At 45.2% G+C, this 24,993-nt stretch overlaps 1 protein-coding gene across 2 annotated transcripts; it reads left to right on the forward strand.

Annotated features, from left to right (window-relative positions):
* The first annotated feature begins 3,850 nt into the window (after positions 1-3,850).
* Positions 3,851-23,903, forward strand: BOK (BCL2 family apoptosis regulator BOK). 2 transcript variants are annotated; one of them, XM_013298669.3, is made up of 5 exons: positions 3,851-4,538; positions 5,423-5,797; positions 9,738-9,866; positions 17,494-17,657; positions 22,760-22,898. In XM_013298669.3, the coding sequence occupies exons 2-5, from the start codon at positions 5,575-5,577 to the stop codon at positions 22,778-22,780; spliced, it is 537 nt and encodes a 178-aa protein (XP_013154123.1). In that variant the 5' UTR covers positions 3,851-4,538; positions 5,423-5,574; the 3' UTR covers positions 22,781-22,898. The 2 variants fall into 2 exon arrangements, with proteins under 2 accessions (XP_013154123.1, XP_005236897.1); XM_005236840.4 differs by having other exon boundaries at positions 3,858-4,538; positions 22,756-23,903.
* Positions 23,904-24,993: the final 1,090 nt, after the last annotated feature.

Below are 24,993 nucleotides of genomic sequence, written 5' to 3' on the forward strand. Positions count from 1 at the left end.
AGAAGCACCTGCCTGTCTGCACCTGTCCACGTATGTGTATCTGGTGTGTAAGTGCGAACTGATTCCCAAACCTTGTGGGTGATCAATCGCTAGAATGATACAAGGCTTATCCTGTCTTTGTGGGTTAGAGCTTGAAAGGGAAGAGTCCTCTTTGCTCTCTTGGGGACAGTGACCTCATTAGGTGTTTTCTGCCTTTTCTGTTTGGGTGGTACAGTATGTAAATATTTTGTCTGTGTTTCAAAACAAAGCTGTAGCTGTTGAACAACTTAAAAACTCTTATTTCTTCTTTTTGTCTGCTGTCTTCTTGGCCTATGACATGATCCATTCAGTAAAATGTGTCATTTTAAAGCAAATTAGCGGATAGGAAACAACAAAACAGTTACATCTATTCAGTTAGGTTCTTAAGTTGGTGATGAAGCCTCATCAAAGTCCTAGATTTAGCTAGAAGCTGTTTTTTTACAGTGTGCAGCTGCTGGCTTAATACCTGAGCAGCAATGGTTGGTTAAATTCTTCTCAGGCAACATTTCCAGAATAAGATTCAGGAGTACAGGTAGAGATGTTCTACGATTCAACTCATAGCACTACCTGCTAACATTAAATTCATGCTACAGTTTCCCCTTCACTGTATTTGTACATCAGTTCTGGAGTACACCGTGTCTTTGTTCTGCCTTTGTAGACATACACATGTAACAAGGAAGCTGTGTCTGTAGTGATGGTGAGCATGGCAGTGGGTTAAGAGAAGAAAACATTGGCTGTAAGAGCTAATCTATGTCAGAAACTAATGGATCGTTTGCTAAACTTGTTCTGTTTAAGTCACTAGACCCATATTCTCATAAAGGAGAACTGTCTAAAGGCTGTGGAATAAAAGTTAACTGCGACACAGCTTCTTTGGTCTGGCATGTGACACTTGGCACTACAAAACCTGCTCCAGGAAAGGTGCTCCAGGGTGATCCCATCATGCAGCTGATAAAAAGAACTGCTTGGCTTTCAGGAGGCTTTGAATCAACCCCTTCAGAAACAAGAGAAAAGTTCAAAAAGCCTCAGTATTTTGCCTGGGTCCCATTAAGCTGCTACTTCCATGTATTGTTTTCCTGTTGCATCTGGCAGAATATTTCTGTATAAAATATTTCTGTATAAAAGCCTCCCTGTTCCTCCTGTATGGCTATGCAACCTGACATTGTAGTGTTTTTGCAGGGGTAAGTGGTAACTTCACGAACACAGACTTGAAGTATTGCTGCAAAAATCAGACAGGAAGAGGCAGTGGGGAGGAAGACGGTACGTTAAAACTGGGTGAGATAATGCAGAATAAGGTCCAGGGGTGGTTTGGTAGAAGGCTTTGATCTGGTTGCAGTGCCAGAGCATCTTCTGGCTGAAGGGGAACCTTTTGTAGTAGGCAGGGGCTAGCAGGGTTAAAAGCCAGGCTCTTTGGCTATTAACTGTGTGTCTCTGGCATCCCTGTGCTTCTCTTAAGTCCTTGCTCTGCAGGTGTGTTAGAACATTGGATCTATGTGTTACAGGATGTAGTTTCTGCTGGAATTGGAGGCTGTGTGAAGTGATTGGGATTGGCACTGTGTGGTGCCACAATACCTGCGACAAACCAGGCTGTGTGAACACAAAGCTGGAAACGACCTCATAGAGAACTCAGGGTTATTCTCATACTATTGCAAGAAGCCATACCATGCAGGCCCTTTCATAAGCTTAGTGTGCTCACATGTAGCTAGCTATTTTGCTTCCACTGCAACTGTTGAAAGGCCCTTCCAAGAGGCTTACCTCTCTAATGGTTAAACTATTTAATACGGAGCATAAGCTGTCCACATTTAGACTGTTGCTGTGTTCTTGCTGATGTGGTTTCTCCAGGGTTTGTTTCCACTTTGCATACTTATAAATGTAGTCATATCTCTGTGGTCCTCTGGTTTTACTAAATAAATGCTCCAAGCTGTTTTGTTCACCCCATCAGAGATAGGCAGGAGCTGTGGTCTGGATCCTGATATTCCAGCCTGAACACTGTCATGCCAGTAACAGCTACACTGTGAACAGTGGTTTTTGGTGATATAAGCTGTTTCGGCACTGTTTCCTGATTCTCCTTTGCCACAAGGGTTTTTCCAGTATAGATGTAGCCTCCTAGTGTTGTAGCCTAAATATACTATGGGGAAAAGGGCTCAAATTACACTGAGAGCTCCTTGGATTTTAACACCCTGTTCTTTTGTCATCAGCACAGCACTCTATGCTGTGGTTTCATCTATTTTTACTTACAGAGGTGATACTTTACTTGCCTTTCAGTGTGAAGCTACACTTCTAGTGTATAAATAATATAGGTAGAATACCATGAACTGTTTAGGGGTTTTTTAGACAATGTTTAGTTTGTTATACACAGCCTTCATGTTTCTAGTCTTTGTATCTTTGCTGTAGGTTGGAAGTTGAGGGGGTGCTGTATGCTGTGACAGTCGGGCAGGAAACACGTGGGATGGGTTTGGCACCTGCAGAGAGCTGGGAGGCACTGTGGCACTTGCATATTTGCCAGAATTCTGGGAAACATTATTATTAGTTAAGCAATACTGATATTTAAGCATTCATCTTTGTTTCTTAGCTTGACTGAATAGGGACAGTTTAAACAGGACTATCAAGCTGTCAGCTGCTGCAGGAAGCTAAGACATAATTTTTAATGATTTTTCAGCCATCAAAGTTGGAAAGACAAAAATATGATTTTCCAAGAGACCATCAGGCACACCCTGCAGAGAAGGGGTGAGTTAGGGATGGGAAGTAGCACAGGATCTCTGGAGCTTCTATGGGATGGTCCTCTGTCTATAGTGACTGTATTTAAATTTGAGGAAGGCTAGTGGATAAAAACAAATTTCTGAGAGAACCTTTGAGCAAATACTTCTGGTGCTGGAGATGCACAGTCACTATTGTCATCTTAACATGATCATATCTAGCTATGCTGGGGTAACAGTGGACTACTGCTGCATACACCTACCTCTCCTTAACCCTGCTCCTTTCACAGAAAACAAACAGGTCAGAAAGAGGATCTGTCACCGGAGGGAGAAGAGACTTTACCACAGCCCTCTTCCCAACACAGCAAAGCAGTCTCCAGCAATCCATTTAATGGCAGATGAAAACATATGCTCTGTGTTAAGCCTGTGCATGTGTGTGTGTTGGATGCTGGCCAGGGCATTTGACACATCATATAATAAGGCTTTTTCATGCAGTTCATTTGTTCTTTTTTATCCCTCAGTTTTGAGACTGACAGTGGTGCAGGCTGTGCTTGGGTTTTTTTTGTGATCACCTTAGAGAAGTATACTTGCCTCTCTTTTCTCTCAGGTAACAAGCAAGAGGTGGCAACAGTTTCTTCTTGCTTCTGACCTCCTTTTGGAAGGGCTGTATTTTGAACATGCTACGTACCCAGTCATTAACCTACAAATAGTTATGTGTTGGGGGGGGGGGGGGGGGCGGGATTTGTGTTTGAGCTGGTAGAATGTCTTGTCTGCAGGAAATGTCTAATTCTAAAACTTCTTTTGTTTCAAATCATAACACAAAAAGGCAATGTTTGTATGTGGTCTGTTGAGTTGAAACAGTATTATTCAGCATTGTGGCGTTAATATGATAATGTTGCAACAAGAAGTTGATAGGGAATTAATTTCTAAGTATGTAGGAACCAATTGAAGTGTTTTCTTTAAATTTTGTGTTAGTTTTCTCACCACACTGGACAAAATTGACATGTTCCTGAAGAACACTTCATTCTGGTAAAACTATTTCCTATCAACAAACCCACTGGGTGTTTTTTTGGTTTTGTTTTTTGTTTGGGGTTTTTTTTTGTTTTTTTTTTTTTTTTAACCAGACTGCTTGTAGTTGGTGAGGATGCAAGCACCACTTGCTTTAGCCCCGAGCTGTGCCTGTCTGTTAATCGCCTCCATCTTTTTGAACGGAATTGGTATGACTAGCTGACCACTGAAATATGACAACCTGCAGTTCTCCAGCTCGGCTACTATATGAAAATGACTGGCCAACATCAACTCTGTAAAAGCCGACATGGAAATTCACCAGGAGCTATTCCTGTTTCAGCAGTGCATTCATCGCTGACTGGTACATGAGGTAACCTCGTCCAGCAGTTACGCTCCTACCGCCACCCCGAAGAGTCCTTGAATGAAGCCTCTGCGCGCTGACAGCGGAACAAAGGAGAACCTCCTTAAGAGAGAAGGGGAGGAGAAAGCGTTGCAACCCCACCTCCCGGTTATTTCATCTTCCTTACAAGGCTAAAGCTAGAAGCTTTCCTCTGCCGCCTGGATCCCTTAAAAGCCGCTGAGCAAGCCCCTAGGATCCCGGTGGAGTGCAGTCGGGATGTGAGGCTGGCAGAGCTGGGGAAGGAGGCACCGCGCGAGAGCCCTGTGGAGAGCGTGCCAGAGAAGGATGGTGCTCTCCAGAGAAGTGTGACAGTATCCTATGAATCCTTAACCAGGTGTTCATTGATGCAGATCTTCCAAAGAAACATGAAATCAAACCCCAAAAGAAATCACTGAGGGGGGAAAAGTGCAACGTAAGAGGTAAATATATTTTTCTTCAGGACAAACAAAAATAACCGGCTTTATTTTGTTTTGAAGTCCTTATTGTAAGTAGATGTCTAAAACTGGGGACTGAAAAATACATATGCTAACATCTGAATAAAGACTGGTCTGACTGACTTCAAAAGCACCACTAGGTTAAGAAGTCAGATCAACAGATTAATTCAGGTGCCTCTGAAGAAATTTTGAGTTTTCTTTTTAGACATTCACACCTGAAAACTTTTTTAAAATCTGGGGGGTTTTGTTTTGCTTTCTCTGCTATTGCTGAAGATTCTCAAGAAGTAGTATGCATGTTGCTTGGGGGGGCGGGGGGAGGAAGAAAAAGAGAAAAGGAGTGGCAGAACCAAAACCTAAACTGAGAATGTGGTAAACTGTCTCCATTGAGACATTTCAAATGCTCCTGTACCCCTGCTCTTTCAACAGTGCCATTTCTTCAGAGAGATCCATGACCTACTGAGCTAGGATGTCTGTTGACATCTGGTTGAGGTTACTGTAGCTAGTATTTGGAATTCAGGGTTTTTTTCCAGTTTAATTGAAACAAGCTGAGATTGTCTATACGTTCTATGAGTTGTTTCCCTGGTCTGACCATCTAGTTTCTCTGAGGACTAATTCTAGGGTTGCTGAATCTGAATGGGAAAAGAGGAAACACCTTGATAGTTCAAAACTGCCTTCTGTGGGTCACACTGCCAGTGGAAGTCAGAGTGGCTGAAAAACAAGACTTTACCCCTTGTCTGTAAGCTGCACAGAGACAGATGTTTTGCAAATACAGTACTATTGACTTTAGCATAATTGTAAGATATAATACTTGTGCTTTTGTTTCACATCTTTGCAATGATAGAGGACTTACAGATGCTTTTATTCACCAGGTAAAATGAAAAACTGGCCTTTTGAGTATAGCTGCTGGAGCTGTGACAGACCAAGAGACCAGAGGATTACTACACAGCTCCTGCAGATTTTCATCTAAGGAACAGGCTCAGCCTTCCAAGTGTGTGCTGAGGTGTGGGTTCAGCAGCCAAGGATGGAAGTGCTACGCCGTTCCTCAGTCTTTGCTGCAGAGGTGATGGAGGTTTTTGACAGGTCTCCCACTGACAAGGAGCTTGTGTCCCAAGCCAAGGCTCTCTGCAGAGACTACATAAATTCAAGGCTAATTCGAGCAGGTGTCAGCTGGAGCAAACCCGAATACAATGCACCAGTACCTGGCGGTAAGCTGGCCGAGGTGTCCACCATACTGCTGCGACTAGGTAAGTCCCTGCAGGTATGAGTGGGAACTGAAACTATGTGGAGCAAATCAGACCAGACTAAGGTTTCTGGAACAGATGAGTGCCAAAGGGACTTTTCATGTGACGATATAGAGTTTTTCCTTCTCTGCTTTGGGCATTTAGATTTGGTTTTGCTGATCTCCCCTAAACAGCTCCTTTACTTGCATTTCCTCAGTCACTTGGAACAACGCTCAGCACAGTGTTTTTGCAGAGCTACTTTTTTTCTGAGCACGTGCAACAACTTAAAAGCATGATGCAGTCCCTGAAAGCCCAACAGCAAACTAATTTTACCTGCATAAGACTCCAGCTGTGTAACAGTTTTCACAGGAGTTTCAGCAGTCTTTCTCAACTTGGCATTTTAACAGGTCTTGCAGTGTTTTCTCCAGACACAGGTGACTTGGCTGCCATGATGCAACCCATGCTGGCATCTAGTAGAGTACTGCTATCTCTAGACTTGGGCTTTGTCAGTTGCTCACCGAGCCACAAGGATGTTTAATTTGAGGGTAGTTGCTTCGGTCATGTGCATTGAGTTTTTATAAAAGCCAGTTTTCAGTGACAGTGTATTGACAGTGTGTTTAATTTTCCTTTGCCTACTTTAACCATTCAGCAAGAATTGAGTTTTCTTGCTTTTTGTTGGAACAAGGAAGAGTTGGCTGATGTTGCCTGGCATACACTGCCATTCAGTGCCCAAACTAGTCAGTCCCCATCATGGCCAGGTGACTGCCAAATCGCAGAGCAATTTGAAGGTTATGCCTGTAGGCTGCTACATGAAGACATGCTCTGGAGTTGTGCTTGTACCAGAGCACCCTCTAAATGCTGGCAGTTGCCTGGCCTTTTGCTTTAGGTTTTAGCCTCCTGCATGCTCAAGTCTAGCTGTTTGTCTTTTGGAATTCCAACACCCTCATTCCTGGAAGTTGCTTCCAACTTCCCTCTTTGGCTGCAGGCTGGTATATTAGTTCACATCTGACTTGGAAACTACCACTAGCATTTACATCTGACTTAATTACACTGAAGTTCAAATAAGTCTGTTGAAGTGACCTTTAGTTAGGCCTTACCAAAATCAGGACCAGGCTGGTTTCCCCACCCTCTTCCCTTTCTTTCTACTTTTGTTTGATATTATCCCAAATTTCTTTTAAAGGCATAGCTGTGTTTCTTTTAACTGACTTTTTTTTTTCTCATTCATTCTTTTTCACCTTTTCTCTCCTATGCTGACTTCTATGTTTGTTTCCAGTGGTTGTTTGGTCTTGGGGTTTCTTTTGTTCTTCTGTCAGTCTAATTGCCTCTTTGTCCTCCATTTCTTCTCTGCCTGTGTTGGGGGTTGGGGTTTGTTTTCTTTCAGCCAGATCTTCTGTGGGTGGCCAGGAGTGTGTTAAAGAGCAAGCAGGTGGCAGATTGGATAAGTCTTCTGGGTGACTCTCCTCTTATATATTTGTGTCCAGATGGAAAGATTTGGCTGATAGTCCCAGAAACTTGGTGCCTTCTCTGAGCAAATCTGGAGTGCACCATGTGGTACCCATGCAACAAGAGGGATGAGCAATCTTCCTTATTAAGATGAAGAGTTGTTTCCATCCTGTTTGTCCAGGAGCTCTGCCTGCTACATGGCCTGTCCCTTTCTCTTCCCTTTTGCTGCTGTAACCAGTACAAGGCTGAGTGGTATCCAGCCACCTGCCAGGAAAGGTAGTCCTTAGTTGCTTTCTAAGCAGTGCAACAAGCCAGACCAGTTTTTGCTCCATGATAGTGCTGACAAACCTGTGGAGATGAGAAGTTGGAGTATTTCCTAGCCCTCTTCATGTAGAAATTCTGATGAGCCACCAGAGGTGCTGGACAGAGGCAGATGCAGTCTTGGGGAGCGAAAGCCCATCAGCTCAGTGAGGCTTAGCAGCTAATTAGTGAGTCAGAGGTGGTAAAAACTAATGGTATGGCCAAATGAGACACCGCAGACCAACCTACCATATGTGTCGGATGTTTCTTTTATCTGAATTTGTCTATCCTCTGGCCAAGGCCCAGGCAAGTGCCCTTTCACTGTCGCGCTGAGCTGCTGCATGTGGGAACGGTCACTGCTGCCCTGCTTGTTCTTCTGTGACTACTAGAAGAAAAAGGAGAAGCACGGGAATTGCTCTAAATGTTGCAAAGGGCACATCTAGGCATCTGAACGTGGACACTGATGACTGCCACCAATGTAACGTACTGCAGGAGAGGTCCTGAGGCTGCCAGGGTAGGGAGTCTCCCTGAGCCCAGGACTGCTTTCCTGTGCTTTTCTTCCACACCAAGAATCCTCTTGTTTCCCTGTGCGTTGCTGCAGGGCAGGGATCTCTTTAACAGCATGTGTGCCTCCAACCAAAACCTGATCTCATCTGGGGCCTCCAGGCACTGCTTGTTAAAAGCAGTAACAGTGGCAGGCTACCAAGTGCTGTCCCAACTTCCCGTGCCTCCCTCTTGGCTAACCACGGGCAGGGCTATCCCCATTTCCTTGCATTTACCCGGAAGCTTGTGTGCTCCCTGCAGGAGAAAGCAGCTGTTGAGTAATGCAAGTAAGGTTTCCTCTTATCAGAGCTGACCATGTGTTGGCAGGGTTTCCTCTTGCCACAATCCCACACGCACAAAGGGCGTAGAGAGATGGTCTGCGGAATTCTGTAGAGCAGGGCTTTGCCTGTGCTGTGCTAAGCTCCAGTTAAATGAATTAAAGATCAGTAGCTGATGACTCTGCAACAAGCTCCTGATTGGGGTGGCATCTTCCTTTTTAGCTCTCATACAAATGAAATTTTCAGTAGGATCAGTTGCCCTCTGACTGGGACAAGTCATCTGGGTCTTGCAGTGGGATGTAAAACTGTTGTGACAGCTCACCTCTTCCCCTGGGTGCTTCAGAGCATCCCTGTTCAGGAAAAGGACACAGTGTGTCCTAAATCTAAACCAAATAGGACTCTCAATGCACAAAGGGCCTTGGTCCCATACAATGTTTGCATCATGTCGTGCTCCTACAGCAGCTGTGCAACCCTCATTAAATATCTGTGAACCCCTACAGAGAGATAAATCCATTGGAGAACTAGGCTTTATTAATTCTGCTCTTCAAAAATGGTTTTGCTCCAGAGGAAAAGCTTTACTGCTGTGACCCAAGCTCCATAGCTCAAACCTGTGGGAGGCGTTCTTTCCTTGTCCCTGGTGTTTCCATCTTGGTCTTCAAGCTAGCCTAACACCTTCAACCATTTTCCAGCTGGGGAGAAAACAACCTGGAGGTGAAAGCACGTATCTGTGTGTGTGTCAGGAACCTTGTTGCTGAGGGCTCAGCCAGGCAAACGAGTATCACTTTAACCATCTGGAGGAGAGAAAGAACTCCAGAGCATCACTCAGTGCCTGTGTGAGCATTAAAACAGCTGGGCTGATAATCTCTTTGCTCAACTAATGTTGTGCAGCTCTGGGTGGATCCTTGGCTTTCAACAGCCTCCAGCATTCTTGAGTCGCTCTCATCCTGAGGCTTTTTTGTACAAGTCTGATGGGATGTTGAGAAAGGATGTATCTCTCAAAAGCTTACATAGATGTACATGCCTCCTTTTCACTTCTGAGGAAAAATGAGACGGCTTTGCTTATGAGACCTGTCTCCTGTTTTGGAGGAAAGGCAGGCAGCCAGCCTGGAAACATCATTCATATTGGGGATTACTGCAGCCACACCACTGATACAGGGCCACTACCTGTCCCCACTCCCTTTAGAAGTCCCAGGCACATGATGTTAGGAGAGCAGGATGCAGGGGGCAGGGGGTTGCATCTAAATGACCCGAAGCACTCTGCTGCCTCTTTAAACTAAGGTGGACCTGGGGCTAGGTCTTTTTGGCTGAAGGGATGCATGGGGTGGCTCCAGCTGTAATGGCTACACAGTGAGAGCAGGACTCGGTGTTCTGTTTGCTGACTCCTGACTGTTTGTTTCCAGGGGATGAGCTGGAATATATTCGCCCCAACGTCTACCGGAATATTGCCCGCCAATTGAACATCTCACTGCACTCAGAGACGGTGGTGATGGATGCCTTCCTGGCAGTAGCTGCGCAGATTTTCACTGCAGGTACTGTGCCGTGACAGGTATGTAGATGGGGCTGGGCAGAAAGGAACAGGATGGAACCACCTCTCTCAGAGAAGGGATGCTTCTGGGATTGCCTGCAAGGTGGGGCCTTGTTTCTGTAAGGGCTGTGAGCAGTTTGGCAGTGTGCCCTGCTTTAATGATTTAATGAGAGCTCCTCTATACTCTGTTGTTCTGGCAGGGAAATGCCTTGTTTTATTATATCCTCCCAGCAGGTTCTCACTCATTCTAGAAGGCATCTCCTGCCCTTCCTCATTAGGAGGTGGTGTTACCTCATTGCACAGGGAGGTCACTCATTCCAAGCTCCTTTGCTCACCATTGGCAACTGGAGAAGATTCATTACATGGGAGTCTGCCTTGTTCCAGCTCATGCTGCTGATGCTAGGAGCCAGAACCAACTCATCACAAGGGAGTTCCTCTCTTTCTGGCTTCCTTTCCCATAGCAGTAGCCAGAACTGCCATGGAGCCTGCTGCTTCCAGTTGCTGCTTCTCCTTTCTCATACTCTGAGAGTCTTGGCCCTCAAGGCTAGCTGTTCCGGACAAGCAGGTGCTTTGAGCTTTCTCACTGCTTAGACATGAATGTTCCTTTCTGTTTGACTGATCCCAGAGATGACTGTCAAAAGCAAAGATATGCTCTGTGCTGTGTTCCTGCAAGGGAACCTCAGCCTCCTCTGAAAACAGTCCCTGTCCAATTGGGAATGCAGTCTGTGGGAATCAAGGAAAGAGAAACATTTTACGTAGTGATTTATGTGAGGCAAGTCCTGACATGTGACACAGTCATACATTTTCTGCACCGTCTTGTGTTGTCCGTGGAAGGGGCAGTAGATGTTAGAGACTGGAAACAAAACAAAAAAAAAAAAGGAGAAAAACCAGACAACTACTTGCTAGTGGCATAGTAGTGTGAAAGCGCTGGATCCAGTGACATCGACGTAGGAAGTGTCGCAGAAGACAGTGATGCTTGTTACTTTGGGAGTAGTTGCTACAGGATAGAAGTCCAGGTTTCTGTTTTTCTTTCAGATAGGGTTCCTCACTCAAAACTTTTTTTATCTTCACAATCAGCTGTGCTTTTTATGCATATGAACTGCACGGGAACCACTGACACCCTGGAGAAGCCCTGTGCTGACATCCTGGACTTCAGATTTGGTGTGTTATCGTACAGATCACAGATCCTCTCCAGGATCACAACAGATGACAAAACAGATCTCTGAGAAGGACTCCTCAAGTAGGGCTACTGGCAGATTGAGCAGGGCAGATTTACTCCCTGGATCAGGGAGATTGATGCAGTGTGATAGGAGATGGATGGAACTGGATTCTGTGGCTAGCACTGCAGCCCTCAGCATCCTTCAGAGTATACCTGGAATGCAGATTGCCATTGCACTGCGCTGGCTTGGGAGGAGACCATATGGGCTCTCTGAGCAAGAGAGCTGGGCAAGTGTGGCAGGAATATCTGAGTGTGGCTGTCTTCAAAGTGTAGGTGCCCTGTCTTGTCATTTAGTGCTGAGCTTTACTTGCATCAAGACTTACAGAAAAATGGTCAAGTTTGCAGGCTCCGGTATTTGCATTGCAGGTAAGTAGTTTACCTTCTTAGATGACTATAGCTGACTACATCAGAATGGCCCCACCTCCAAAGCTGAAGTGACACAGGGAATTAAGCCAGAAAGGTGGATAGCTGCAGGTGGAGCAGACTTTGTTGCTGCTATGCTGCATAAGCATGATGTTGGGGAGAAAGCCCTGCTGGCTTCTGGGAGTCCTGCTCTCACCATTGTATACTGACAGATTCATTGAGACCTGCATTTTTTTGGTGTTCTCCAGCTTCTCAGCTCAGGAGTCAAGTGAAAAGCATGGATGGCTTAAAATGTTTTTGTTGAAAGTAAAGCTAGAAATTGTAACTCTTGGTTCTAAACTTCGGGTTTTCAGTGTGGTATGAATGGGATCTGGATTCAGCCCTTTAAGGCTGACGATACTGGAGACTTTGGGAACATGATAGAAGCCCAGGCTCAAGCTCTGTTGCTGGTGCTGCCCTGTATCTGGGGATACCATGCTGCATAAATGGCTGGCAGTTGGTTGGCTGCAAATGGGGTGGATTCAGAACTTTCCAGTGCTCTGCATGCTCCTTTTTTTCCTGCTTTCTCATCTCTGCCTCCAAGCAACTAACAGGATGACCTGTGAGTATGAAGCTGGGGCCATGTGTTCAATTGCTTTGATCAATTCATTTATTGTAATTTCTCTTGCTGGAAGGCTGCTGTGTGGCAGAGGGGGGGGGATTCTGCTGATTTTGAACATTCCTGGATCCCAACTGCAGTCTCAAGACTCAGCATTTAATGATAAATCCAGTAAATTGGAGCTGGCTGTGGCAGCCAGACATTCATTCCTATTTTTTTTTCATAGTGTGAAGGAAAGAGGCTCTTACTGAGCAAAGGAAACCAGGGACTCAAGTGCAGTCTGAGTTTTCATGCCAATTACCAATGGCTAAAGCATCTCAGCCTGTTTTTCACCATCCACTTTATTAAGAAAACAGCTACAGTCTGACACTGCAGTGCCTAGATAGTCTGGGGAGCCCCACTGGTCACTCGCAATGCCGTTCCAGCAAGGGAGTGGGGGATTTTGACCCTATTTCCCTGGAGAGGTTTTCTTCTTAATCTTTTACATGGGCTTCTTTCACACACTGGTATGGCTTTGAGTCTTCACACTGTAGCTCTGGCTGCGTTCACTTCCTGGCCACACTGTCAAGTCTTAACTAAGAACAGGCCCTAGATGGAGCTCTCAAGAAGGCAAGACCAACGACATCTGGCATCCTTGTTGGTCCCAGTGCATGAGTACATACCTTGTACCATATTTGACTTCAGAGCATTGTCTGTTCCAGTTGTCTCAGGTTTGGCTTTTCTCTGTGGTGTAGCAAGGACAACTTGAATCCAAATTACAGCAAGATTTACAGTTTTTGACCCTATGTAGGGAGAAATATAGGGAGAAAGTGAGCAGGTCACAGAGCACGGCAAGGCTCAAGATGTATTTTGCTTCACTCTTCCCATACAACCTGTTGGTTATTCAGGGTGAGGAGAGCCCTTCTGTGGAGTTGTGGAGACTGGCATCCCAGAGCCCTGACCTACTTTGGATGTTGAAGGATCTGCAGCAGCCTCACCTCTGTGACAATACCACTGGTTCTGGTGTGTGGCCCAAAGCTGCTCTGCAGCCAGCAGGAGACTTTCCAGTGACTTTAACAGGCTTTGGATTGGGGCCTGGCTGAGCTGGCATTTACATTAGCTGTTTAAATAAATCTCAGAAGGAAAGGGTCATTTGGTGGGGAAAAAAAAAAAAAAAGGGAGATGCATTTTCCTTTCCTAAAGGAAACAGTTTCCTCCAGTTGGTAAGAGCTGCTAGGCATGAGGGGTCTCCAAAAGCTTTCTTCTTGGTTTTGTATCAGTTTGGGCTCTCAACAGTTTTTAACCAAGAGTGCTTGGGCCGAAGCGAACCCTGCAGAACAGGGATGCATGACTAATGGGTTCTCAGGTGAAAATACTTTCCCCTACAGGAGCAAATGCTGTTAGAAATGCATCCCACTGCTTCCTCATCCCTTAGGCCTTATGAATTGAGCTTCATGCCTTATGCATATCCTTCTTGGCTTTTTTCTCTCCATCAAAGGAAACTATATTGTGACTGGCTGTATTCTGCCAGCTGTTGAAATGTAGCGCTTGATCATGTTTCTCTTTGGGAGAACCAGGTCTGATTTGCAAGTTAGGCTTTGATGCTGAGTGGAGCAAAGGGAAATTTATTTTAGTAACCTTGGATAGTGTGGTGCTCAGAGACTGTACAGTCATGTGAGCTCTGTACAGCTTCTTGAGCTCTCCCCTGGGCCAGCCAAGCTGATAAGCGCCAGGAACACTTTTGAGTCCTCTCCTGCTAATTTGTTTTCCCCTGTGTTTGCCAGTGTTTACATACCTTCAGTTCCATGACTGGCCTTGAATCTGCAAGTTGTATTTCTTATTTTTTAAAAAGCACTCTAAGCAGCTTTTCACTTTTTCCGTGTCCTTTTGTTTCATCTCTGTGAGCAGAAGTTTCAGAGCTTTCTGTGTTTTGGTCACTCCTTTCTGGACCAGTTTCCCATTTCCTCTTGTTAGCCCCTGTGCACGCTAGTCTGTGCAGTGGGAAGCTGTGAGTAGGTTGTCTGGCTTAGCGATGAGTGCCCGTTTCACCCAATGTGGATGGCAGACAGACATTCTGAGGAATTTGATGCAAGATAATGTGTCTTCTCTGCTCATGTGCGCTAGCCAGATGCAATTCCAGCTTATGCCTAGGGATGCATCAGGCTAGAGTCATCCTGACCCTGGCCTGGCCATCGCAGGGGTCAGAAGCACTGCCCTCTCAATAGATTGTGCTCCTCTGCTCCTGCTGAGGGAGTCCTTGAGAGAGAAAAGTTACTGGGGCTGGTGTCCTAGGAAAGTGCAGGTAGGGACTGCTGTGGCTTATTCCCCTGTCCCTACCTGCCTGGAGTTGGGCAGCTGCTGGAGCCCCTCTGGGGAAGGGGTACTGGCCACAGGCATGGCCCAGCTTTGGTCTAGAGCAGCTGTCTAGAGAGTGTCTGCTCTCCCGTTGCTTCAGGCCTCCCCTACAACATCTTGTGTGAACAAGAGCATCAGCTGTACCTGCTGTCTCGGGTGAGGAGCCCAGCCAGCTGTGTCCATCTTCTGCCTCTAGCAGTGGCAACAGGAGTTACCATGCAAAGAAATCAGGAGGATATTTCCTCTTCTCCCACATCCATGGCCCAGCTCTGCTGCTAGCAGGAAAAGCAGACTGAAAGATTGATTTGACCCTTATAGGCATGCTCTGTAGAGAGGAGCATAATGGGAAGTGACCGCTGAGCCCTTCACATCCATCACCACGATAAGCACCTGTCAACAGCTTGCCTTCTTTCTGCTGTCCCTGTGAAAGGGAGAGGTCCTGTGCTGGGGAAGCATTCGCCTCATGCGAGTCCTGCAGCAAGCACCACTACACAGCAACCTTGGCAGGGAAGCCAGAGCTGAAAGGCTTTCTTTCCATCCTCCCTGCCTGGACTGGCATGTCTGGAGAGCAAACTACTTTCCTGTGTATTAGGGAAATCAGGGGTTTATTGATCCTTTATTTTTCATAGGTTGTGGATAAATTTTTCTTCTGTTGGAAAGGGAAACTTGGGTTTAAAACAAAGTCGATCTAGACTGCAGCTGTTTTTCTCTACCAGGGTGGCTTCAGCCCTGAGTCAGTCTTAGTTACTGCCATGTAAATATTTCAAAGCTGATGGACTTGCTTCAGATACTTAAGAAAGACTGCTGTCAGTAAAAGTTTGGCAATAAGCCAGTGAACTCTTCCCTGGAATTTTGGATAACTTTGGTTCATGTAACTTGAGATGTAAGGAGCCACATTTTTTCAGGGATGGAGAACTGTAAAAACCAACTTACATGAAAGCTGGGTATAAGCCAGCTGAGGCTCTGGTCCAGGAGATTGTGATCAGCAAGAGGTAACCCCTTAAAGCCTCTTTCACTGGGTGGAGGCATATTGACCTGCAACAGGACAGCTTCTTTCTTGCCAGGAGAAGCCCTCTGTCTAGTATTTTCTCATTTGGTTTCATAGCCTTTTCCTGCCTCGTTCTGCTGGCTGTCATGGTGACACACAATGTAAGAAAGGCAGATAAATAGTGTGAATACTGCATAGGCAGTGAACTTCCTGAGTGACAGCTCTGGGGAATGGACATCACAGGGCCTACTCAGAAAATACAATCAGTGTAAGAATAACTGCTGTTTTGCCTATATTAATAAATTCCTCTGATTTTGGACATAGTGCTGATGAAGGACAGGATATCAAAGGAAACTCGAGCTACTGATGTTACTGTTGCTACAGAGCCTCACAAAAGGGATCATCTGTAGATTTTGATCTTGTATCAGTCATGAGTGAAAAATGGAAAAGTGGAACACTGAATGGATTTTTTTCAGTCTAACAAGCCATTCCTGTGACTGATATATGAACAGTTTCTCTAAAGTTTAGTATTTTTTTATTAAAAAAAAAAAAAAAAAAAGCCAGCAATTCCTAAAACTGTTACTGTGAGTGTCCCTTTTGAGGCACTAAGTGGAAGGATTTTGGAACCTGCACGTATTTTAAAGGAATGTGAGGAGCTCCGCTGCACTATGAACAGGTGTGAGCAGTCTGGAACTCCATCCCAGAGAGATGGGTCAGGGTGCCTGGAGATCTGGGAGTGCAATGAAGGGAAGAGGGAGACTCTTCACTTTGTTTAAATAGTATTTAAGGGTTTGCTTTCTTAGCTGATAGATTGCTGAGCACTTCCAGTTTTTCTGATTGCGTGTTTAACCTCTTCTGGTCCTTAGATCTAGTGACTGAACTAGTCTCCCCTCTCACGTGTTTTCTTTCTTGCTGCAACCCAGCAAGAACGGCTTTGTGTGGTTTTTAAATACTGCAACTTCACTTGGCTTCTGGCTACATTTAGGAGAGACCTTGGGCAGATTCCATAGAGACCTAACACTGTAAAATACTTCACGGCATGCTTGTCAAATACCGCTATTCCAGATAATAAAGTAAGGGGGGAAAATCAACTTCCTAGAGGATCCAAAGGAAATCCATGCACCATTGTGTTGTGGTAGGCTGCAGAAGGGTTGCATTTCCAAGTCACTGGTCCCCATAAAAGCCCAATGAGGGACACTGGCTGCAATGTTTAAGCATGGAGGATTTATGCTCAGTGGTGTTGTCAAAGGGCTGGGGAGACCCAGGGAGTCTGGCTGGTACCCAGAACTAAGCTTGAGTGCTTATCACTAGCACTAACAGGAAGATGACTGCTGCCGGGACAACTTCCATAGAACCTTCACTACTGGCAGGTCAGCTTAGCAGGAAGGCTGTTTTCTGGGAGATTAGATAACTGACTTACACTCTGTTTCTGCACTGCCTTCAGTGGGATAGGATATGCAATGTTAAGTATTGTAGCCAGGGTGGCCAATGAAGCTACCCGGTTTTCAGGTGGAGATTAAGGCATACTCCTTACATCAAGGAGGATGCCAACCCTCTTGGCCCTGTAGCTTTGCCTCCCTTTTTTGCTGTTCTGTCATGGTAGAACTGACTGAAGATGCTTACCTCATGTGTGCTTTCCATGTCACATTGGAACAGTCTGATCTAGAAAAAACAGGAATGCTTTGTCTAAAGAGTATACAAGAGTTGTGCTGGTGACAAAAAACCCAGGTTGCTCAAACTCTGAATTGAATTGCCTTCTGTGCAGCTTGTGCATGGCTGAGAGTTAATGACAATATAAAACGTAGTGGTGCACATCCTCCCTATTCTGATGATGCCTTTGGACTGCTTTCTCCAAAGCTATGCACCTAGTGCTGAGAGGGGGTCAAACTATGCCCAGCTCAGATCATTTAATTCTGCTTTTCCGGATGGATAATTTTCTCCAGTCCTGGTCCCCTAGTATTTCTTTTCCCCCATGGTGGAGAGCATGCAGAACTGTGGCTGCACCTGAACTCAGAGCTGCGCACATGCAGCATGGGCACATGTAATGAAGGAGAGCTGTTTCCTTTGATTATTCAGAACTGAGCTATGTGTGCGTGTGTAAATCTGAATGACCTTTCTTCTTTTCATAGGCATAACATGGGGCAAGGTAGTGTCCCTTTATGCTGTGGCAGCTGGGCTGGCAGTGGACTGTGTACGGCATGCACAGCCAGCCATGGTTCACACCATCGTAGACTGCCTGGGAGAGTTTGTCCGCAAGACCTTGGTGACATGGCTGAAAAGAAGAGGAGGCTGGGTAAGAGATGTTATCTGATGAAGCTTGCTTCAACATATGCAGACCAGAAAACATCCCAGTTAATAAAAGTGAGAGTGCCCCCACTGCAGCTTTATGCGGAAAACCATTGAATGAGATTCTCTTCCACAGCCTTATGGCCACCACTGTCCTACTTGCACTTGTGCTAGACTCCATTTAGCTCTGTTACTGCCTCGTGGTCCTGTTCTTGAACAACAGCAGCTATTCTGGTCCTCAGCTTCCTGTGTAACTGTGCAAGACTAATTCAATCTTGACCCACCAGGGCCTATTCTGTTCCTGACCTGAACATCTCTAGAGCTGCCAGCTGGTCATAGTGTGAGACTGAAACAGGGGTCATTCTCTGCGTCAGCTGTTTTCTAGAAACTGAAAAAAATCAGGCCTGCCAACTTAATTTACCTTTCACCTGCCCCCCCAGTTCTCCAAGACAAAGCTTATTATATTTATGGTGACTTACCACCGTCAGGAATATTGGAGGGATATTAAAACCCATTAGTTTGTGCCATTCCCTGACCTTACCCTGATGATGCTCCAGGAATAACTTCTGATATAGCTCAAATTGTAGCACACATGCTCTGAAGGGCACTCATAACACCCATCAACAGTAGGAGGGCTTGTGGCTCTGTCACTGGCCTGTTCTGAGGCTGTGGGTAAGACACAGTGCTGCTCTGTGTTGGAGTGTGCTCCATATCATATGGCTTTAAGCATCTGATTTCTTTGGTTCTCTCTATACCCAATGGGAAATACTTCTCTGGAGGATGGTTCAGAGCAAGGGCTTTGGTGCTGTGGAATAGCCAGACACAGAATCACAGATTATTTAGGCTGGAAAAGACCCTTAAGATCATCAAGTCCAACTGTTAACCTAACACTACCAAGTCCACCACTAACCCATGTCCCTCAACGCCACATCTACAATGTATGTATTTCCCAGAACACTTCATACTGAGGCACTTGATGACCTGTATGCATTAGGTCAGCTGACACTTTTCTAGTGACCTTCCCAGAAGACTGAGAGGACTGCTTGGCTATGTTAGCAGTTAGCAGCTGGGTGGTACACGTATGTACCAGGATCTCTGTGACTTTCTGGCAAGCATATAGACACTCCTTTGAGTGATACAACCAAAAGCACTTTGGTGTACTGCCTGGCAGATGCTGCCTGGAGCTAAATATTGCCATATGACACCACTGAGCTCATGGGACATCTTGTTCCCAAGGCATGCACTCTTTCCAGACTAAGGCACAGGAGCACATTCCCTCCTTTCCAAAAGGCAGTATTTATTCATGAGCCATCAGGAAATGGTTAGGCTCCCTGCCCCGCACAGACCTGGGGAGAGGGGAATGTCTTTTTCCAAACTGAGCATTGCTTTTCTGTACTGAGGCTTCCCAGGTGCACCTGTAGCTGATTCAGTCACCTGTTTTCTCCAGGAGCGAAGGCACCTTTTTGATGAAGGGCAACTAGAAAAGTAGCATTGTTCTGATTTTGGATCTCTTGCATTTATGAAGTGTCATTGCCAGCTTAAATCATCCCTGCCTTCTCTAAAACTGTGATCTTGAGGCCAGCTAGTCAGGGAACTGTTTAGTTGGGCTGAAAAGTAACCTTTGATTTGAATGCCCTGATCTATTTAATTTTGCATCCACACAAATAATTGTGCTGAGGTAGGTGAAGAGGATATCCTGGGAAAGCGACTGTTTAAGTAGCACTGTTCCTGCCTGTGAAATTCCTGGCTCAGTATCATCTGAGGCTTACTTTAATTGGGTACCTGTAGAGTGGATTGAAATGTATTCTCTGAAACAATTTTTCCTTTGGAAAAAATCCAGTTTCATTAAAATTGAAATGTTGCATGGGAGCATGCCTCCTGCTAGTTTCCAACTGATTTTTTTTTTTTTTTGTTTTGGTAAAACATGCGTGTTCTGATAAGTTAGCATCTTGGTTTAATTTTTGTATTGCATTCTTGGAGTTCAAAACAGGGTGTTTTGATAGTTCCAAGCGGATATTTTTGGAAAGTTTGTTGCATAGCAAACACGCAGAACCCACTCCCAGACCAGAAGTGGTTCTTTGCAGCTGAAGAGATAAGTCCTGTCCATTGCTAGCTCCTTCTGCGGATCCTCCCTCTTTGGATGGCCAGCACATTTCTATTGGAGTTGCTGAACCTATGCTGCTTGCTCTTGGGATCTGGCCCTAAGAAAGGGAAGCCAGTCTCACTGTCCTCGATCAAACAAAGCAACAGTAAAAGCTGCTGGGTTGTCCTGATTATAGCCTGTCTCCAGTACCCTTATCAGCAATTTTGGGCTGGAACAAGGAGATATTTTTCCTCTAGAAGTGAGTCTGGGGAAGGGCTGCAAATCCTATTGGCATCTTGTGCTGTGCTTCCCTGAACGTTCTTCCTCTCGATCTGGGTACTGTACTGTGAAATTTCCCAGCCTTGTTCACAAATGGGCCAGACGAAACAGCTCTGTAGTGGGGACCTTTCCATCTGCTGCCTGACTTGGCTGGCTGTTGGTTTGTCTTGGCATGGAGTCCTTGTTTCCCCTGTGCACATGGCCCCAGTCTCTTACGCATCGGCTCAGGTTGAGGCTGCCAAGAGGAACCACCATGCTCTGAGCTGTTTTGGAAAAGCCACCGTGGAGACCTTGGAAAGGCATTTGAAATTCTCCACTTGGCAGTAGATTCCCATAATGCCTTCATAGGGTGGAGAAAGACCCTACCCCCCAAAGCCCAATCCAAAACAAACCTCTTAGAAGAAACAAGAAACATTTAACCCTTTGAGACATCTTCTCTCCCTGGGGAGAGTTTGCAGCCTCAGTAGTGGCTCTACAGTAGAATAGAAGATTTATGATTTTTTTTTAGCAGCTGTTAAATACATTTGCTACAAAGAAGAGCATGTGACTTGAACTTGTTTGAATAATTAACAAGCAAAGATCAAACTGCCATTGCAACAGTTTATCAGTGCCTCATAAGACTCAAAGACCTGTTTTATTAAGTAGCTTTGAAATTTTCAATTCCAGTGCCTTATCAGTTGTGCTTATTTGGATGATAACCGCTAAGGCAATTGTTAAACAGCAGAATGATTTTGTTTATCTAAACAAGCAAGTACAAATGTGTGAGTGCTTCTGTCGGCAGCTCCTCTTTGATTAGCCACAGTGAAGTCATTGCCCTTGGTAAAGCATAGCACAGCTTTAAGGAGTTCACACTTTCTCATCTGGAAGTTAACCCTCTGCAGCTATAATCAACATGTTGTGTATCTTTGGGCCTTGTGCTGTTTCACGAGGCCTTCAGAGTTTAGGTTTTTTATTGATTAGCTACCCTAACATCTGAATACATGTTCAAACAAGTACCTACACATCATGACTTCTCTGGCCTAAAGACAGCTCGACACAACTGTGTTTTAAATATGACACCATGCAGGCCCCTAAAATTGGACAGGCTGGATCAGTTCAGGCTTTATTCAAATGCAAACAGGGTGAGTTTACTAAACCATCACCCATTTTACTTTCCTCCATAATACAAATAAAGGTACCACAGGTACTACATTGCAGCATCTTCTGTTACATGCTATCTTGGCTGCTTGCTACGTTTGCTTGTGCTTTTGTAGCTATAGGCAACAACATTTCCATACCTTGGTGTTCAGCCTCAGGACACTCCATATGCTGATTCAGCTTCCTCCTGTCATCCTGTTTCTTCCCATCCTTGCGTGCCTGTATTCATTCCTCCTTCAATCTTTACTTGTCAATTATTCATGGGCTCAGCATCTCCTAATGCTCCTGAGAGAACAGCAGTTCATTGTGATTCAGCGTGCTAGCCTTTCAGACTTCCTTGTGAGGGAGGAACTGTTGGAACTGTGTGGGAGGCTATTGAGGCTGCTGTCAACAGACCTTTGGTCTGTAGGTGATGATGGAGTTCATTAGTGCAGCTGTACTCGCTAACCAGATATGGGGATTTGTCCCTTCAATCCTCCTTTTGTTTTCTTCTAATTATTGCCAAGGTCGGTCAAGTGAGGCTCACCCATGTCTTGAACACAATACTGGAAAAGATTATTGGAGTATTTAGCAGCTCTTATGTCCCATTTTACAGGAGGAACATCTCAGGGTTGAAAGTCTGACTTCCCTCTGCCTGGGCAGTGAGATTTGTGTCAGAAGACAAGCTTGGAAGATTGCTGAACTAAGCTTGTAAAGAAAAAGCTTTTGGGGCTGATGAATACTTGCCTTCCTTGTGACCCAATTCTTGCTCACATTTGCCACCCAAAAGCTGTTTCTGAAAATCACATCAAGTTGATATGCTAATGGTGCACCCTCTGTCACAGAACTACAGTCTGTATCTCCTTGTGCTAGGCTGAGGTTTACCACAAACTCAATTATGTTGCTGGCAGAACTTTCTTCCCCCCACCAGAAGATGCAATTTTCTCTCCACCTCTGACCTGTTCACTGTATCCTCCAGATATTTTCCACTTTCTCCTCCCAATGCCAGCCGAGATCTTGTCTTTATGAATTTGCTGGACTGTTGTTATTTTTTTATACATTGCAGGCCAGCTTCTATTCTTGTTAATACTTGAAACCAGCTGCCCAAGCAATCTTTAAATCTGGCCCACGCGTCTGGGAGGCATCTCTGGCAGCATACGTATTTCCACAAACAAAGCTTGCATTGCTTTAGATTTAAATTGCTTGAATGAATTCCAAATAAAACATTAAGGCAAGACAAAAAGTGCAAGCAACTTGAGCTGATATTAAACAGGACAAACTCTAGGAAGCATCTTGCTTTACAGAAAAGGATGAGAATGCTGACATTGCCAAGGTTTCCTAGTCCAGGGGAAGAAAGTTTCTTTTATTCAACTATTCAATATGGAAAATGCTTGACAATCTTGTAGCATTATTTCCCCAGGGGTGGCTGAAAAGGAGGATACTTTGCCTTGTTGATGCAGAATGAAGAAAATGTATTTTGCAGAGCTCTTGAGCCTTGATGGTGTGGCAAAGTAGTGCTGCAGCAGTGGTGGGGCAGTGCTGCAGCTTGTGGGGTCGGGAGAGCCTGCTGCGGTGGCTGATGTGGTTCTGGGCATCTCTCTGATGATCTCTCTTCCCTCCTCATTAGGCAGACATCACAAAATGTGTGGTGAATACTGACCCCAGCCTTCGCTCCCACTGGCTCGTGGCTGCTGTTTGCAGCTTTGGTCACTTCCTCAAGGCTATCTTCTTTGTCCTGCTGCCTGAGAGATGAATCCAAGTCACCAAGTGCAACCCTCCTACCCCATCTCCTCCCCCACTCCAGAAGCAGTGGTAATGGCAATCTCTGAAGAGGAGGAAGAGAAGAACTGGGACAAACAAAAGGCTTGTTCACCTCTCCCTTCAGCTGGGAGCAGATGATCGACCACAGTCTCCTTTTTGCAGCCACAGGAGCCTCTTGCCATTAATCCTTTCAAGAGTCTTGTTTTGCTGGGTGACTTGTGTGTGTGGCGTGGACATTGCCAGTCCCTGAGCACACTGATTGCAGCTGTGTGCAGTGTGGACTGTCATACATCTTTTACTCACAGCAGTGTTGCATGCTTATACTAGTGACAGGCAGAAGGGAGGAGGAAGGGGATATTATTTGAAATGGGATAGAAAATAGAGGGGAAGAGTCCTTCCTTCACTCAATGTGATTCTGCTTTCAGTCCTCAGACTCGCATTGATTCTTCTTGTTACATTTGTGCTTAAACTCCATCTCCTCCTTTATACATAACTGTTGACTTGCTGGGCTCTGCCCCAGCCCGGTGTGGTGGAGGGGATTGTCAGCTGTGGGTTTTTAATGTGACAAAAACAAATGTACTGACATCAGATACCTCTCTCTGACATACCATGGAAATCAGACAGAGTGACTGTGTGAGGGGGCAGGACTAGAGAGCAGTTGCATGGGATGCAGTTTGCAAGTGTGTTTTGTTGACCCCTCTTACTGCGCTTGCATGCTGTTTCAAACAGGAGAGCGAGGGGCAATGCCTTCAAGCAACAACTCGGGATTGAATTTCATAATGAAGAAAAATGTTTATTCCACTGGGATTTTGTCAGAGTTAAGCATGTAAGTAGGAAAGGCTGGGGGGCATGGGTAGGAATTCAGGAAACAGTAAGTGAACTGTCTGGTGGTTGGTGTGAAGGGGGAAAGCTGCGTCAAAAGTAGCTGATTTATGTTTCTCCTTTAATGTATCCAGAAGTACAACTCGCAGTTGTCTTTGTGGCAAACAATAAAAGACAATAGGTGGTGTTTCACTATTGCAAAGGGTATTGTATTTGTTTCCAGAGTTAAAAATTCCAAAAAAGGCCAGAACATTGCAGAGACAAACACTCAGGCCATGCTAAAAATACTTCAGCTTTTCCCCTGGTAGAACATGTTAATGTGTTAAATCTACAACTCGCCTGGTTCATGCTAGGAATTTAACCCATGTTGTTACCATGTCAGAAAGATGCTGCTTTCACCAGCAAAAGTGGGGCCTGCAGCCTTCAGCAGGGGAGGGCCATGGAGCCTCTTCTCTGCCAAAGCCTCATGGGAGACACCCTGCTCAGTACCTTGCTTCCGAGCAAGAACATGGTGTCACACAAGAACACTGTTCTGGATTAAGAACACGTGGCATTATATGAGATTTTGCAGTTGGTTTTGGCTTTTTTCCCGATTTCCCTCTCATGTCCTGTGTTTAAAGGGGCTTTACTGTTTCCATCCAGAAGTTACAAACAGGTTTGAGAATATCTATAAATATCTATAAATATATATATATATAAATATATAAATAAAAGAAAGCCTTTTTTTCCCCAGTTATATCTGTAAGACAGGTTTCTGCTAGTGTTAGTAGTGCTGTGCTCTGACCAACAGAACCACTGGCAGAGGGATATTTTAGGGATATGTAGGTGGTTGTACCCTTGCAGAGTCCTGCTTTTGACTGGTCTAGCCTTTTGCATTTCTGCTGGTGCCTTGACATGTGGGTTCTGGGCCCGGCTTTACCTGTAGTATTACACCTGCAGTGAAAGGTGCTTTAACATCTCAGTATACTAGTACTTTTGCAGTAGTACAGTAATTCTTGTGGAGAAAAACTCATAAAAGACAACCTCCCCCTGTCCCCCAGGCCCCCAACAAAAAGACTCACCAAGGAGAAGCCTCCTGTTCTGTATTGAAGCTGTGTGCTTCTTTTGGCAGTGTCTGAGCAGACTTTGGCTGCACTATTAAAAGTTGGGTGGGGATTACACTGAGAAAGTTCCCAGTGTAGATGCAGCTGATGGTGCCTTGAGTTTGGCGCATTTTTGTGTGTGTAAAGCTTGCAGCAGTTCTCCAAATAAAACCAAATTGCCAAAGGAATATGTTTGGGTT

Source organism: Falco peregrinus, chromosome 12 (genome assembly GCF_023634155.1).
Source record: "Falco peregrinus isolate bFalPer1 chromosome 12, bFalPer1.pri, whole genome shotgun sequence".
Lineage (NCBI taxonomy): Eukaryota > Metazoa > Chordata > Aves > Falconiformes > Falconidae > Falco > Falco peregrinus.

What these genes read in the sequence shown, in the direction of transcription:
- BOK (XM_005236840.4), top strand. Translation starts at nt 5,575, where the DNA reads ATGGAAGTGCTACGCCGTTCCTCAGTCTTTGCTGCAGAGGTGATGGAG. An exon ending in CACCATACTGCTGCGACTAG is followed by an intron (nt 5,798 to 9,737) that starts GTAAGTCCCTGC and finishes GTTTGTTTCCAG; the next exon opens with GGGATGAGCTGGAATATATT. An exon ending in TGCGCAGATTTTCACTGCAG is followed by an intron (nt 9,867 to 17,493) that starts GTACTGTGCCGT and finishes TTCTTTTCATAG; the next exon opens with GCATAACATGGGGCAAGGTA.